This window comes from Anas platyrhynchos, chromosome 2 (genome assembly GCF_047663525.1).
Source record: "Anas platyrhynchos isolate ZD024472 breed Pekin duck chromosome 2, IASCAAS_PekinDuck_T2T, whole genome shotgun sequence".
Lineage (NCBI taxonomy): Eukaryota > Metazoa > Chordata > Aves > Anseriformes > Anatidae > Anas > Anas platyrhynchos.
The window spans coordinates 120,372,157-120,388,725 of NC_092588.1; the positions used below are offsets into that span (position 1 = coordinate 120,372,157).

At 35.4% G+C, this 16,569-nt stretch overlaps 1 protein-coding gene and 1 long non-coding RNA gene across 5 annotated transcripts in view; one reads left to right on the forward strand and one right to left on the reverse strand.

The window, feature by feature from the left end:
• The window catches only part of ZNF385D (zinc finger protein 385D), a 444,893-nt gene that overhangs the window by 82,545 nt on the left and 345,779 nt on the right, over positions 1-16,569 (forward strand). For 3 of the 4 annotated variants that reach the window (XM_072033483.1, XM_027451052.3, XM_038174071.2), the window contains exon 2: positions 10,024-10,302. In XM_072033483.1, coding sequence (XP_071889584.1) covers positions 10,024-10,302 — 279 coding nt within the window. Of the gene's footprint in view, positions 1-9,502; positions 9,635-10,023; positions 10,303-16,569 lie in introns of those variants that run through there. The other variant, XM_013105977.5, reaches the window with a different exon arrangement.
• On the reverse strand, positions 1,475-9,291 carry LOC110353959 (uncharacterized). The gene is made up of 5 exons (XR_002405261.4): positions 8,903-9,291; positions 8,223-8,355; positions 4,756-4,803; positions 2,055-2,165; positions 1,475-1,802 (listed from the first exon to the last, which is right to left on the reverse strand). It is a non-coding gene; the product is annotated as an uncharacterized lncRNA (long non-coding RNA).

Genomic DNA, 16,569 nt, shown 5'->3' on the forward strand with positions numbered 1-16,569 from the left:
AATGCAATGAATAAAATAAAAATACTGCAAAAGCATCAGCTAATCTTTCCAAACAAAGCAGATGTTCACCTTGATCTGTTTGCATTGCTTGGAAAATGATCTGCTCTCCATTAAATTCAACATTAAATGGCCCAGTGGGTGTAATGAAGCAATAAAAATAAATAAATAAATAAAGTACCTACACTTGAAAATGCTGCCAGAGCTACCTGAATGCTTTATAACATACAGATAATCTGGAAAAGCAATTACTTTTGTGAAAATATAAATGATAATCTTCAAATATAAGCCTGAATCCTTAGCCTTTATTAACACTGATGTTTTTAAAAGTGCATTTACAGAGAGACAAATTGTATATATAATATTTTGTTTAATCTAGAGTTCTCTTCCGAAGTGTGACTGACTGAAGTACTAAAATTTCTCTTGCTCTTTGATTTTCTTTGATGCCCTTTAATTCTTTTGGTTTAAAGGCCTCTAATTTAAAAAATACCCACACAACAGCTCCCTAAAACAAAAGTATAACAAAAAGGTAGATATGTTTCTCACTTTTGCCTGTTCTTATATGGGGTAAGCATTCAGATTTCCGAAGGGTCTTCGAGTTGAAACCAAAGAACTCTGGCAATCTTAAGAAGTTATTTTGCAAACAAAAAGGATTTTTGAAGTTACTTGTGTGTGTGTGTGTGTGTGTCTATATATATATATATATATATCTGTACAAAACACAAACCTCTGACATTACTCTTAACTTAAAAAACTAAAAAAAAAAAAAAACAAAAACCACAAAACATTCTCAATTTAAAAAATCTTTTGCTTGTGACCTTTAATTTCCTGTTTCCCAACATGACTAAATTTATTACCAGTTTATTCATTGTCTGACAGCTGCATCTTATATGCATAAGGAGGATTGTAGGGAATGAAATGTTTCTATTAAGATGATCATTCTTTATTTGGAAATGTGTTGGGGGAGCTGTTTTTTTATTTTTATAGCAAAATATCTGGAGCTAATTCATGTCTGATTTGCATTTTATTTAGTTAGTTTTATTTTTAAAGATGCACTTTTATCAGTACATCGTTGACATATTTAGAAAAGAAAAACAAAATATTTCTAAAGGGTTGTTTCTATCAACAAAATAAAAACAAACACTAACTGAAACTTAAGGATGTTTTCAAAATTACCTACTTGTTTACAAAGATAGTTAGCGTCTGTAATGTGTTCTTGAGAATAGAATTTACTTATATTCAAAAGTGAGTTGCTCATTATGCTAAAACATATGTGCATATTCTCTCTTTCTGCTGAGGTATAAATATTTGACTGGACGTTTAGGTACTAGAAAAATTTAAGATCTTTGAAGTAGAATCTAGCGCTTACAGTATTATGTCATTCATGTGTCCAGTATGATTTCACATCAGAGAAATCATCCTGAGAGACTGAAAGAGGTAATCTTATCTATTAAATTAAAAAACAATCCCAATACCTACAAAATTTCTGTAGTTCTGTAGACAGAGGTTCATTGTCTTCTTTTCCTTTTGCACATATTTTATTTTTCACAACTGTCTCTGTACTCTGCCAAATTGTCTAATTTATGTGTTGTTCAGAGTTAATAACCTGAAAAATCTGCATTTCCCCCCACAAACTTTAAAATCTATTCTGAATATGTATCCTGTCAGAAATAATGCGAAAATTAATGTTTTGTCCAGCAGAGGTTTGAGTTGCAGATCATTCCAGTTTAAGCTGCAGTCAGACTTTTCTCTCCTTTCTTTTTGATCCCATCCAACTCAGAGTGCTGTTGACACGAGTTTTGCAGCTGGAAGTTGAATTCAAAAATGTGGAAAACAGGAATATGGGGAAAAAAAAAAGAGAGAGAGAGAGAAAAAAAAAAAAGTGCACCCTACTCTCCAGGATACATTAGCAATAAAAGATTATTTGGTAGGCAGAACCTTTGTAGCTTTACTAGATATGCCTTTGAGCATTTTAACTACTACCTTTCACACAGAGCCCACATGTGAGATGATGCTGCTGGAGAGGGAGGTGAGGCAGCACAAACAGCTTACTTTACCTGCATGGGAAGAGACTCCCTGCAGTGCCTGGGTTCCAGATGCATCGCTGAACCTGGGTCTTCATTTGTCCCTATTTTAGGCAGAAGTCTTTGTCTTCACAAGGATCGTCTCTGAAAAAAAAAGATTGAATATAAAACAAATGAGGGAATTTCATGGCTTGGCTCTGGCTGTAGAGATGTAAGTCACCACAGTAGCACTTCTCAGCTTTTTAGAAGCTGATGTTTGCAAATTAATTACTTGGCCTTTAAATAGTTCCAAACCACCCAAAGTGCTCCATTATGTTAGCACAGGCTTGAGAAATAGATATGTATTACTAGCTAATTGAATAACATATGGTGTTGATTAGTGCTTAGCTCTTTTTATAGAACTCAATTAAAAAAATGACTGCAGTATATTTTGAGACTATGAGATGTCTGTTGGTTGCTTCTGGCATGAGGGAACTGCTGAACCAAAAAATGATGAACTTTTTCTGTTTAGTTCATCTATAAGTTCCTCTTGGAACTCGTAGTGCACATGGCTATGACTGGAGATAGGCTGCAGTCTGTTAATTTGCTGCAGTATTGAAATGCAGCCTTTCCTGAAAGATTTAAGTGCTCTCCCGGCAAAACAAAACAAAAGCCTAGGCTTTTATTTTTTGCGCTATTGCTCCAGATATTTCAGATGGATAAAAATCTACTCTTCCAGGGTTCAGTTTTCAGAGATGCATTCCTTGGGAGGAGTCCCAGGACATAGACATTAAGGTATAAAGCCCTTCAAGCCCCAAATAACCTCTGTCTCCTTCCACCTCATCTTCCTCCCTGCCACAAGCAATAAATGTACAGTGGAAAAACCTGCCTTTATCTCTTTCACTTGATGCAGCTTTTGCCCAAGAGATTCTTTTCCTCTTAAACTTTGCAAAAATCACCTGAGATGATGATGATTATGAATTTGTTATTACTCACAGAGATAATTGAAGTGGTATAACAGCTAGCAACAGTAATCAGGTTGGGAGGAGCAGGATGGTTAAGGAGAAATAGCAAATGAGAAAACAAGGTGTTTCTGTCCCTGATGCATTTTTTTATTCTCTTAAACTACCTACACTACTTTATTTTGTGTGAAATTTTTAAAGAGAAAATTTGGTAAATTGAGAATTCAAATGTGATGAGAACAATATTAGACAGGGAGCAATGACAAATACTGATTTCTATCCCCAGGTTTATCACCAACTGGTAATTTAGGTCTTGGGTGACAAACTTGGATGACCTGACAAACTCCTCCTCCTTTTTTAAAAGGTGGTGATGGTTGTTTTTGTAGTCTTAAAACTTAGTAGAAAAGTCTACCAACAGTGTCAAATTACTTAATTCATGTTTTCCATATTTTCATATCATCTTTTAATGTATCGTATTCTATTTTATATTTAATTTTCATCTGGAAGACAACAAAATCTGAAAAACTCAGAACAAAGGAAGTCCTGAAAAATCAATTATTTTAGAGAAGTCTTTCCAATCCCAGTAAATTCCCATTCCCCAGTAACTCCTCCACTGAGATTATTCATCCATCCAGAGAAAACAGATGAGTTCTGCAGCATATTATGAAGGTTACTTGGGTCATCTGGGAGGGAGCTGTGTTTTAGATGGGCTGTGCTTTCACCGTGAGTGCCCTTTCACCATTTTCCCATTGCTCATCCTTCTCATTATATGTTTGTAACTGCCACAGCAGCGATGTGTAGAATAGACTGTTCATGTCCTAAATCACGCTGGGCCCACAACCAGGAGCAGGTGCGGCCTTGATCTGAATCAGAAGATTGTAATGTCAGGACCACATCCTTCAGTGATAATGAGGATGCAAGAAACAAAAGCTACTTTATGTTCCTGTTCCTGTGCCTTCCCCCAGCCCGTATACCTTTGTATAGAATAGGTGACAATATGTTAATTCTTAACTTCTCCCAAGAACAAGTCTCTAGAGCAAATTTTAGCATTTTGTTCAATGAGCTTGACCTAGAGGTTGCAAAGGCATTAGCTTCTTGATGAAGGGCTCTTGGTCACCAGACGCAACAGTCATTTTTGAATAACTGGTAAATAGGAAGACTATGGCTCGAGTTTTGGGAAGGGTCACAGAATGTATATTGACTCCTAGTGTGGAAGACCTTCTTAAAATCTAAGAATTAAACTTAAAATGACAGTATCTGACACAAAGGTCACCCTGCTACCGTGGCTGTCATCAGACAGTAACATCCTGTCCTCTAAAAGATCTAGCATCAAATGTATGATGTTTGAAAAGATGTGGAGACTGTAGATATTACCGGGGGGAAGGGAGAGGAGGTGTTCTGTAGTGTGCTGGTAACATTCCCCCAGAACTTGAAAACTGACAAAGTGATAGTTAGAAAGAGGATCTTGATGAGCAATCTCCTTCCCCCTCTCTCTCCCCAACAGGTTCTTTAAAAGCTGTTATTCTTTGTTGTTAATCTTTGGCAGAGGACTTACTGTTTCTCAAAAAGTAAAGAGAAATCAGGATGACCTGTAAATGGTATAAGGGTTAAAAACATATATCTTTTGGTTTATCCATGAATTCAACAAATACCACTAACATGCATTTCAGTAGAGAAAGCTTCTTATAGGCTGTTTTCCTGAGAATCAGTAGTACAGCCAAAGAAGTAGATCTGTTTTCAAAGAAGCAGCTCCCATTGGTAATTTGGCTTAATTACCCAGGGTTTCTTATTACCTGCAGAAGTCCAGTCCTTTTAAAGTCTTGAAGAGGCTATTATGGCAGCTGTTGGGAAGAAGCCAAGGAGAGATTCTTTAGGATATGTCGTGTTGTTAATCAGTGGCAAGTGGTCAGCACTGAGGTAACTGCCTTACCTGCACAGCAGTCTTCTAATAACATTTTTGCCCTGGGATCCATATACTCCATTGACCTCTTAAATGAACCCAATGTATTTGACTATTATGTACATAGTCTGTCATAGTGATTTTGATAATTCTACACTGACAAGGCAGTCCAGAAATGAAACAATCATTTATAATACAAGTGGAAAAGTTTCCTTTCCATATCCTTGAATAGAAAGTGTTTTCGTATTGCAGTTAAGAAGGTAAGGATAGTTTAATGGGAAAGACATGATTTCTAATCCCTTACATCCAAGCACATTTCAGAAATCTCCAGGCAGTAGCTATGTTAGCTAAACCAGCAATCACCACAAATTGTAGTTGTGTTGGTTTTCCACAAGGGACAGTTTTCTACTTCACAAAGCTATAATGTCATGCAAAGTTCATTTTACTGGTAAGCATCATTGAGCCAAAATTGAGTTCAGAGCTCCAGGGAAAATAAATGTAAGCATTTATCTGCAGTGCTATTTAAATTGGTTTGAAATTTTGAGTTCTTGGTTACCTTGCTCATTCATTCTAGTTCACTGCTCTCCCCTGTAGGGCTCCTAAAGGTTGAGAAGTTAGCTTTATGTTAGGAGTGGTAGAAGGGCCAGAAGTTATCTGCAAAACTTAGGACTGGTTATATATTATGCAACCAGTACAGTCAAGATAAACTCTATACTGTAATGGCAGGGAAAGAGGGTTTTAACTTAACCCCTATCAATTTCTATGTAAGATCAGCATTCAAACCAATAAGAGATGGATAGCAATTAAAAACAGTTTTGTACAGTTAAGATTTTAATGTTTTCTTCTAACTATAGTCCATATAACTTCTCAACACAATAACTAAGCATCCTTTTCCTCACTCTTCCAATCAAAATTTATCCCTAAACATTTCATTCCATGAAATAAAGTATATAATGATAAACATGCAGGCATGAAGCGAAAGTCTATGTGCTGCTTTGCAAGAATTGGTCTGCATTTATGGAAATTCTGGTGAATCAACTTTTTTTTTTTTTTTTTTCCCAAATATTGGTTTGAGTGTCAAGTTGTATTTTAAAAGTATATCAGCAAATTATACTCAGTTTCTATCTTGTTCTCTATCCTTTTCTATCTGTATTTCAGGAGTCCTTTCAGGAATACGGCATAAGAAGGAATCAGAATATTTTAATTTTAAACTGCTTACGGTTTGTTTGTTTGTTTGTTTTCCAGATTTTCTAGTCTTCATGTGTTTGGAAATGTTTTGCTCAAACCATTGTGTCCAATCAACGTCCCAAATACTGCTATGTTGTGCTGGCTTACACCATCAGCTCGAGTCATTTGCACACGTATAATATTTCTCCTTAGTTCTTTAGTAGTGCTATTACCTATGCAGCAACCACTGTATTAATGAAATAGTGGTAAAATGTAGCATAATGCGTATTCCTGAAACTCTTGTTTCCTAATTGTCATCTTCTAGTCTGTGGTTATAAATCTTTCCCTTCCTCCAGATTTAAGAGGGAGATGGCAGTGTGAAAACATATTACAGCTGTAGTGCCATCATGGGTTTTTAATGAAAGCACAAATCAAATGGTAGATGTTTGAATCGTTTATTTCAAAGGTGTATTTTCCCTTGTTATTTAGTTGTGCCTTAATCTAGTGTGCGTTTTATAATTTCTTGTTCTGGAATGAGATTATATTGTTAGGCAGAAGTATTCTATATTTTAAAAATAAGGCTCTCATAGATTAACCTGTGTTGATTGGAATATTAAAGTGAAGTTATAACATGCTAATACGATTTACTAGGCTGCCTGCTAACTTATGTTAGTGTTTTAAAAGGAGTTAGATATATGTACAAATAGCGTACAATGTTTGTTTAATGTGCTACATTATATTTATTTAGAGTTTTACGTTTTGGTTAGAAGATCTGTTTTATCGTAGTAATCTCATACTTATATGACAAACACCGTAAGACTAGAGATATATTGTAATTTTAAATTCACACTGCTCTCTAGTGGGGGATGCTTTCAATGCAAAAAGATGATGTATATTAATGTACAGCATGTATATAAACTGGGATTTCTGGAAAGTTATTTAGAACAATTCTTTAAAATTAGTGCTCTCACGTCAGTATTTTAATCCTCGTGACACTTTGAAAAAAATAATGAGTTTCTTAATTTAAAAATATTTTAAAGGGGTAAATTCTTCACTCTTCTTGGACTGAAGAATATCTCCAGAAGGGTGAAAGGTTGATGGATTATTGCTGCTTCCTCAGGAGAAATCTCCTCCTTCCATTAGGAGAAATATGTTGTAGATGCTGTAGGAAAATCTCAGGTTTTCTCCTAAGCTTTCATAGCCTCATAAATTCTTAAGTGATGGTTGTGGTTTGTCTATGACAGTTAATATCATCACTGTTGATATAATAGGCTTGATTTAATAAATTAGTACTACTTTGCTGTTTTTCACTTTAATTTTTCTTTGGAATTTATTGTTTAGCCTGCTTTTTCATCTCTTGTTTTAGGCAGCTAAAATTCCAGATAACAGAGCCAGTTATGCACAAAAGCAGAAATAATAATACTGACTGAGCTGTTTTTAAATTACAGCAGATGCAGAGCTCTTCTCAGAACTTGGTCAATATTATTTATAACCCTATCGTCTTGTTAAATGAAATTGAGTTTAGTTAGCAAAAAAAAAAAAAAAAAAAAAAAAAAAAAAAACACAAAAAACCATACTAATTAAATTTTAATAAAATCTGAAAAATCAGATTTAAACTGTTTTTGATATTACTAGCTTTTAGTCATGTATCTTTAGATAGGTTTGTATCTGTGATTTGATGCCAGTGCAGTAAGTGTGTTTTAATCTTTCAGAGGACCAACAAAATGTTTAACTGGTTGCTAATCACATGAAATTTTCAATACTTGAAGTTCTCTCAAGAATGGCTTGCAGCATTATGGTGCAATCAGACAGATTCAAAGATTTTTTTAGGCTTATTTTTTAGATGCTGAACTTTATCTTGATCTGGTTTTAAAGGCATCTGTCTGTAGACCGTTTTCTTGTGTTGCTGCAATGAAGTTTTTTGATCTCTAGGTTGACTAATTTGTCAGTTAAAGACCAAATAGTAGTGTATTTAGGACTGCAGTAATTTTGTCATTCAAAATACAGATTAGATTATTTGGCTAGATCTTCATTTATTCATTGAGTCTGGGAGAACAAAGCAGTTTAAAGATTTATGTGCTGTATAAAGGTCTCATCAAGATGCTAAGTTGGTATAGCATTTTGTACTCCTTTAATAGTAAATAAGGTTTGCAGTGCACAGAGCACTTCTTTACATGTATAATTTCTGCTCACCTTTAATCATAGAAGTTCATGTTTATGTTGGCTTCACTTTAAGTTCTGCAGGTGAGATTTTCTTCTCATTTCTGTAGTTACAGTTTGGGATTAGCTGAATCTAAATTCTCCAGTTAATCCTTAATTTGTAATGCTAGAAAGTTAATAATCACGCTGTATTACTTTCTTATTTGCCTTTAAATTCTTTTTGAAGCAGACAAGTCAAAATGTTATAAGAGCTTGGCTTGAAAACATCACAGGGAGTGGAGAAGGAATGACTAGGGCTTGCTAAATACCTAAGCTAATTAATAAATTCAAGGACAAGGTATGTGCAATTATTTAACCAAAATGTAGGGCTTTTATTTTTTTATTCTATTAATTATGACATTATTAATATATATATATATATGGGGACCCTTCCATTACTCTCACAGGCAAAATAAACTTGACTTGGTGAAAATTAGATTAATTTATTACTGATTTAAGTTGAATAGGATGGTGAGAAATTAAGACAAAAAAATAAAACACCTTCTCCTCTTCCCCTCTTTTCCCACTGCTTCAATCCTCCATTCCCACCTCTTCTACTTCCTCCCCACTGCCCCCTGGCACTGAGCAGCACAAGGGGCTAGGAAATGGGGGTTGTGGTCATTTAGATACTAACGCTTTCCCTCTGGTGCTACTTGTTCCTTTCACTCTTTTACCTCTCTAGTCTGGGGTCTCTCCCATGGGGTACAGTCCTTCATGAACTGATCCAACATGGGTCCTTCTCATGAGCTGCAGATCTTCAAGAACTGCTCCAGCATGGGCCTATGCCATGTGTTTTATCCTTCAGGGGCAGACTGCTCAAGCATGGGTCCCTCATTGATCTGCAGCTGCAGATCACCAAATCACCTGCTCCTGTGAGGGCTCTTCTCCACAGGCCACCTTTCCTATAGGAGCCTTCTCCTTAATGGGTTCTCCACAGGTTGCAGCTTCCTTCAGATCACATACACATGCTGTGATTTGGGGTCCTCCATGGGCTGCAGTGTGGAGATCTGCTCTGACTTAGCAGCAGGGGGACACTTTGTTTCATGATGGTTTTCTCCACAGGCAAATCTCTGCTCCAGTGCTTGAAACACCTCTTCCCTCTTCTTCTTCACTGACCTTGGTGTCTGCAAGACCATTTAATACATTTTTCTTACTGTTCTCTCTTACAGGTGCTGAATAGTGTATTTGCCCTGTCTTAAATATGTTTTCCCAGAGGTATCACACCTTTTGACTGGTGGGATGAGCTTTGGCCAGCATTGGGTCTGTTTTGGAGCCCATCAGAACTGGCTCAGTGTGACATGGGGAAGCCCTCATTCTCTGCACAGAGGCCATCCCTGCAGTGCCCACTACCAAAACCCTGCAGTGTAAAACCAATGCAATTTCCCACCAAAGATGACAGCTAAGATGTGAGCTTCACCTAGACTTTGCTGGGGAAATTTCTAACAATCTATATTAGGTCAACTTTTCATAAGATAATTCTCAATTCAACAAACTATTTTAGGGTTAAGATAAAAATAACTAAAAACCTCTGGGAGAGTTTGATTCCAGTGGCTGATGTAATAGTACCCCTAAATGTCTAAAGACATTCATCTGAATAGCTGTGAAGTTACTCAAGTTACATAGCAGAACTAAAAAACATCTACAAAAAACAAAATATGTGAATGGTAATTTAGTAGTAAAATAAGAAAATACGAAGAATAATTTTCAGCATTTTACTAGTCTACAGATGTAGAATTCCTGTGTATATTACTTTGCATTACTCATCAATTTTCTCTGTTCTGTTCTTTCTACCCAGAAAATATGAAGAAGCCCTGGAGCCCTGACTTACCAGCTGATAACCACTTGTATAATTCAGATTTCACATCCATCCCAGGCAGAGAAAGTGAGAAAGAATTAGCACCTGATGGCACTGAAGAAAAGAAGGAGAGAGAAAAGAAACAGACCAATTTCACTTTGTGCAATGTTTGTAACATTCAGCTGAACTCTGCTGCTCAGGCACAAATCCACTACAATGGCAAATCCCATCAGAAGAGGTTAAAACAGCTCAGCAATGGAAATCTCAAAAGTGATAATGGTGAGCATTAATGCATATTTGTGTAACTTTTGCCTTGTGTAAGCTGTATGGCTTTGACTATTTAGTACATATGGAACTGTATGTGGACAGTTAAATATGCTTTTTGCAAGATTAACTTTGTACTTACAAATACCAAATTTAAATATCCATGATCTCATTATTCTTCAGTTTTATATATTCTTCTATTGCATTCTTGGGGCAGGAAGAATTAGATTAGATGCAAGAAAGAATCAGGTATGCAGTCCTAAGTTTTAAATATTAAATTTTTAGTGGATTGAATACATCTCTTAATAAACTTTCATAGATTTATTTTTATTTTTCTTTAAACAGGTCTCAATCAAAACTTTAAGGACTACTTTTAGCAAAATGGCTTTAGTTATGCCCTTGTGATCTTGTACTACAGAGAACCTTGGCTCATTGTGTATAGAATTGTCAGTAAACACTGCTATTGGTGTTGAGCTGAGAAATGCAGCAATGTGCATAATGTCAATATATAAGAGCAAACATTTATTTTGTTCAGCCAAATCCTTTGATGTTAATGCAGAGACTCTCTGTGGCTTCAGAGTACTTGGTGTCATCCCTAACATGAATGCCTGGCAAATAGCTAAAGGGTATACTGTCTGTGTTGTTTCAAGTGTTTTGATTTTATATTTTGTTTACGTGATGGTGTTGGTTCAGATTCTTTGTCATTCCATTTACATTTTGATGGTTTTCAGCATAATCCATGATATTTCACATTTCACAGTCTGTTAGAAAGGTTGCACTTGATAGGGGTGTTTTTGCTTTTAATTGATTTAAGGCAGTTACAAAATAAATTGGAAAAAATACATTACACAAAACAAATACATTCTCTAAGGCATTTCACTTTAGTTTTGTCATTCAGGTTTCAACCTATAGTTAGCATAAATCTGTTCAACCCATGTCTAGCATAAATCTGTTTAAAGATCAGAGTTGAAGCCCAAAGGAGGTGGAACAAAGATTGGTTTTGTTTTAATCTGTTTCATTGATGGCTTTGTGAAAAATATGTTGTGGTAGGTGGCATGTTTTCCTATCATCGGAGTGAGTTGCGTGCCTCAAAAAAAAAAAAAAAATCATGCCTGGGGCTTTATGTACAGAAATAGATCAGATTACGTGGTCCCTGACAAGAAAAAACAGATTACTATGTTATAATTTTGGTTCTCAATTTCATAACTTGTAATGCTTAACTTTGCTGTAGTAGGGGTAGATTTAAACTGTTTTGGTCTGTTTCTACGTACCATGTCATAGAAATGAGGGCTTTAATAGGAGGCACTTAGACCTTTTCTTCAGACCTACAGAAGCATTCTTTAATATCGTGTTCCATGAATTACTTCCTGCCCATTTGTAGAAGCATATGCTTAGCACTAATCCTCAATAGGGTTTAAGAGGTATTTTAATATTGTCTCTGCTTTGTCCTGGTTTTAGGAGTATGAGAGCTTGCTGGGAATAATATATGGATATGTTCATGAAGTATACTGGATGTGGGTGCTTTGCTGTGAGGATAAGTTCATTTCATTAAAACAAACCAATAAAAAAACAAACAAACAAACAAAAACATCACACTGAATAACACAAATAATTTTACCTTTAAGTGGCAGAGTACAACTTTTAGCACTGTTCATAGTTCAGGCTTAGAAAGAATACCACTAACATTAATAGGAGCTGTGTGAGTGCTTAAAGATTGGTTTCCTAGATGATTAAAAGCAGAATGTGGTTATCCACAAATGCATTCTTTCTAAAAACAAATAAATACATCCTAATGCTATTACTGTCTTCAGTTAAGGTAAAATTGTGTTGGCTTTGTTATTAGAACAACAATTTTGGTAGTGACAAAGTGTTGTTTTTCTGCAGTTCATTTTTCTGCTTTATTCCATGGCAACAAAATCATTAGTAATTAAGCTATACTGAAATTAGTGTCAAAGTGTTTCAGTCATGCATCAACATTTATATTCTAGGGAGTATCAAAGCAGTAGCATATCAGTATGTTTCTTACTTCCTCCTTAAAATGTATCTTTATCTCATGCTTCCATTTGTAATCAGAACATAACTAACTGTCTAGCTCTTTGTTTCAAAATGAAGTAATTTCTGGAGGGTTGCTGAAAAGATGACTCTCCAAATCTGGCAGATCTTTGAGTATCACCAAAAGTAGCACTGCACTGGGAGAAGAACATAGTGAAGAGCATAAGGAAGCGATTTTCCCATATCACCACACTTTGACATTTCATATTCTTCAAACTGAAAATTACAAGTGAAATAGAGACCAATATTGTATATTTCTTTCTAAAACTGAGTGTATGAACTGAAAAATTAGAACTGAATATTTGACCTGAACAGCATGTAATTTTAACAGAGATGCACTGCTTGAGATCCCTTTTCTAAATCAAGTAGAAATCAGGACCTGACAGGCCGTCTGCAATAACAGCCTTTGTCAAAACTGGTATACTTAAAATATGAGCAATATTTTTCAGATGAATTATTGTTTTGTTGATGAGACCCCAGCAAGCTCGAGTGACACAACCGTGGCTGAAAAAAATATTACTTGACCCTTTCAGTTTATCATGTGTACACAAATGAAGATTTTTGAAGGTCACTGATGTAACTAAAGTAACTGTTAAAAGATGCACAATAATACTGTTTATTCAATATGTGTCAATAGGTTGCTTTATTTATGAGAATGGTGTTTCTCGTGCAGAAATGTTATTGTCACAGAAGACAGCTGTTATGCTCAGTGTTCAGGTTGCTGGTCTAATCAATTGAGACTAAATTCTGGTGTAAATTGAAACTTTTGCTTCATGAGATTGTTGTCTAAAACTTCATCAGCAATGATTTCTCAGTGTATATATACTGTGATTAGCTCTGGGGCCCCCAGCACAATAAGGACACGGTTGTATCCCAGAGGAGGGCCACGGGGATGATCAAAGGGCTGGAGTACCTCTCTGAAGACAGGCTGAGGGAGCTGGGATTGTTCAGCCTGAAGGATCCGGGGAGACCTTATAGCATCCTTCCAGTACTTCTTTATATGAAAAGGCTAGAAAAAAGTGTTGAAATGTGATTGTTCCATGTTTTTTTTTCATCTCTAAATTATTCCCTGAAAGATGGGTTTACATGTTTTTATATCATGAGGGGTAATAGAAATGGAGGATTAATTTATATGAAGCAACAGCCCATGTATTGTTCCTGAACACTTTGCAATGGACTGAAAGAAGGTAGGATTCAACTGTATAAGTGTTTGACTGTAATTAAAGCTATCATGCTATAATCATCATCTTCAAACTGTGAGGAGTAGCTTTTATCTGTTGGACATAAATGACAGAACATGTTAACAATGCACTTGAATATCTCTGTGTAATTTCATAAGGTAAATTGCTTAAGCAAAAGTCTATTAACCTCTGCAAATATACAATTAATAAATAATGTGCATCATGGGGATAAAAGCAGCATCACTTTGCTGCTATACTAGTATTGGTACTGAATTTGAAAAACTCACCAGATATACTCTAAAAACTTTGCTAGTGGTTTATTTGTCAGCTTGGCACATTTGCTATATGAGACCCACTTATTGTCTTCCTGCAGCAATGCAGCCTCAGAACGGCACATTGTGAAGTCACAAAAATGATGTGGTGTAGTTGTGGAGACACAATGTTTCTTGTGCCATTACCTGGTACAGTGATCTGAGATGGCTTAAACGGGTATGGTGAGATCTCAGCACTTCTGTTCCTTAACTCTGCGTATTTGGGAGTAATACTTTGGGAGTAAATTTTGTGTGTTCCTTCCTCTTAATAATTGCCTTTCATGTCACTTAAAAATACTTCTCACACTTTCTTCATTACACTCTGTAATATATTCCTTTTTCCTGATTTTTTTTTTTTTTGCCTGTCAGTTCTTGTGCATGCAGTGACAAGGTGGCAAGCAATTTGGTGGAAATTTTGAGTAAATTTTGGGATTAAAAAGGGGTAAAATGATTTTCCAGCCCGGTCCACTGAAATTGCATCACTTCTTACAAAGCCAGCCTTGACATTGTGGAAGAAGGTGAGCTTTTTGTGAAATAGTTTATCCTCACCAGGAGTAAGAATCAGGGTCCTGCTGATAGGATGGAAAATTAACTGTTGATGCAAGTGTATAGCAGTACCAATGAGAAAGATGATATTAGCAATAAATAAATAAATAATGTAAACTGTAATTTTCTCTGTGCTTTCTGTACTGTAAATTGCTGAATCATAATGAGTGAATGGGGCATGGTTAGGACAAAAACTGAAACTCCTCTACAATACTTTACTTTAAATAACAAATGGAAAAATAATGAAAAAGATGAGAAATGCTACAAAATTCATAGAACTCCCTTCACTTTTAAAATTGATTTCTGAAACATTATTCTTTTGAAATACAGTCATTTAGTAAAGTGGGATATTTGGTGGTAGTTTCTTTACCTATCTCTGTGGTTATTTACTCTCTGAATTCATAACCTGGACACGTGACTATCCAGTTTAGCAAGTTTTATTTAATTTTTCTTAAACTAAAGCTGCCTTCACCTTTTATTTCAGTGAAATTTCATCTTAGCAGAATTTCCTTTTACTGTGAGCAAGAACAGTGAGTGCATGAAAGAAATGGAAAAGTTCAGATTAAATAAAAAATAAATATTTTTTATCTTTTACTTTACATGTACATGTATGCTATATTTTACTTTACAAAAATCAAATATCTTAATTCAGCACTAAATATTACTTAGGAACGAATAACAATTTGATTGTTATAGTTGTGCTATTATATACCCTGAGAGTAAAATATTTTTCTCATACTTTTTTTTTTCAACCACATTCAGTATAGTTTTAATGTAGTTTCAACAGAGCAGCTTCTGAGATGATAATTCCATAATATCTACTCAGTAAATATTTACATAATGGTTAAAGAAAATTACTAATATTTTTTTTTCCTTTGTCCAAATCCTGAGATTTTACAGTCCTGAGGTAGGAAATCCAGAAGATTCATCTGAACCACTTGCAGATCTATTCTCTAACATTTCTCTATTTCTTTGTTAGATCTTTTCTCGGTCTCTGTTGCTGCTACCCTTTTCATCTTTTCTGTCACTTTTTTGATCATGAAAACTGGCAAGTTCAGGGAAGACATAATCTTACTTTATTTAAGATGTTAAGCTACCAAGCTACAGCTTTCAGGCAAATGATGTTGCCTCTGCTTTTCATTGCCTTTGTCTTCCATTCAGAGAATAGGGTTGGGTAGAGCAGTAGTGAGGAATGGAGGAAATAATCAGATAAATTGTATTGTCCTTCAGAGGAGGCAACTTTCTGCTAACTTCCTGGGAAACAAGTATTGTCAGATGAATTTGGGATGTCACTGGAAATCATGTCTCTAGCGATGACAAGTTCTTAAGGTAAAGCAAGAAGCTGTACCATAACCAACTATTTTAGTGTTCTGTGTATTTTACTGTTGTTTTGTTTTGTTTTGTTTTTTACTGTTACAAACTATTTCTTTATATTATGTTCTGATGCAGGGTCTCATGGCCAGTTATCCAATATGAGTTGACCTCTAGTTTTTAGCCTCTAGTCTGTGGGTCACAGATGCCAGTATTCTGTAAAGAAGCACAGGAAGCTCGTCCTGGGTATTATTTAACACCTCCCAGTTGTCAAAGCTAGAAATCTCTGGACAAGTAGGACTAGTTGAGGGCAGTGCAAAGTAACACCCACTGCTCCCAGATGCAAATCTTTCTACTTATGCTGATGCACTTCTCTGCTTTCATCATATTTATGTTCCAGTTAATGAAATATTAATATAGTCTTCTTCTTTAAAAGTACTTTTGCAAATAAGATATGCTTTTATAGCACTACCTGTGTTTGCAGATTTTTTTGTTTGTTTTTTTAATTCTGAAATGCAATATCTCACCAGGTATGACATCATAGTTCATTACAACAGTTACCATGTGATAAAATGTTGTATCGTTGAACAAATTCAGTTTAAGGAAGAGTCAGCTCACACCCACCACAAGTGCGATGTTTGTTTTTCCCTTGATAAGCAGAGAAGGATTCACTTGGCTTTGTGAGTATCCAGAAAATGGTGGATGGCAATTATAGAAAAACTGCTTGTGTATGTGCAAATAGCCATAGGTAGCAGTCAGCTGTTTCCATTAAATACAGAGAGATATTACTAAATTGTAATATAGACTGATCATAAGTAGACTCTAGCATTGTCTCGAGTTGTGGGCAGACTGTGGAGAGTTTCATCACTGCACTTGGAATT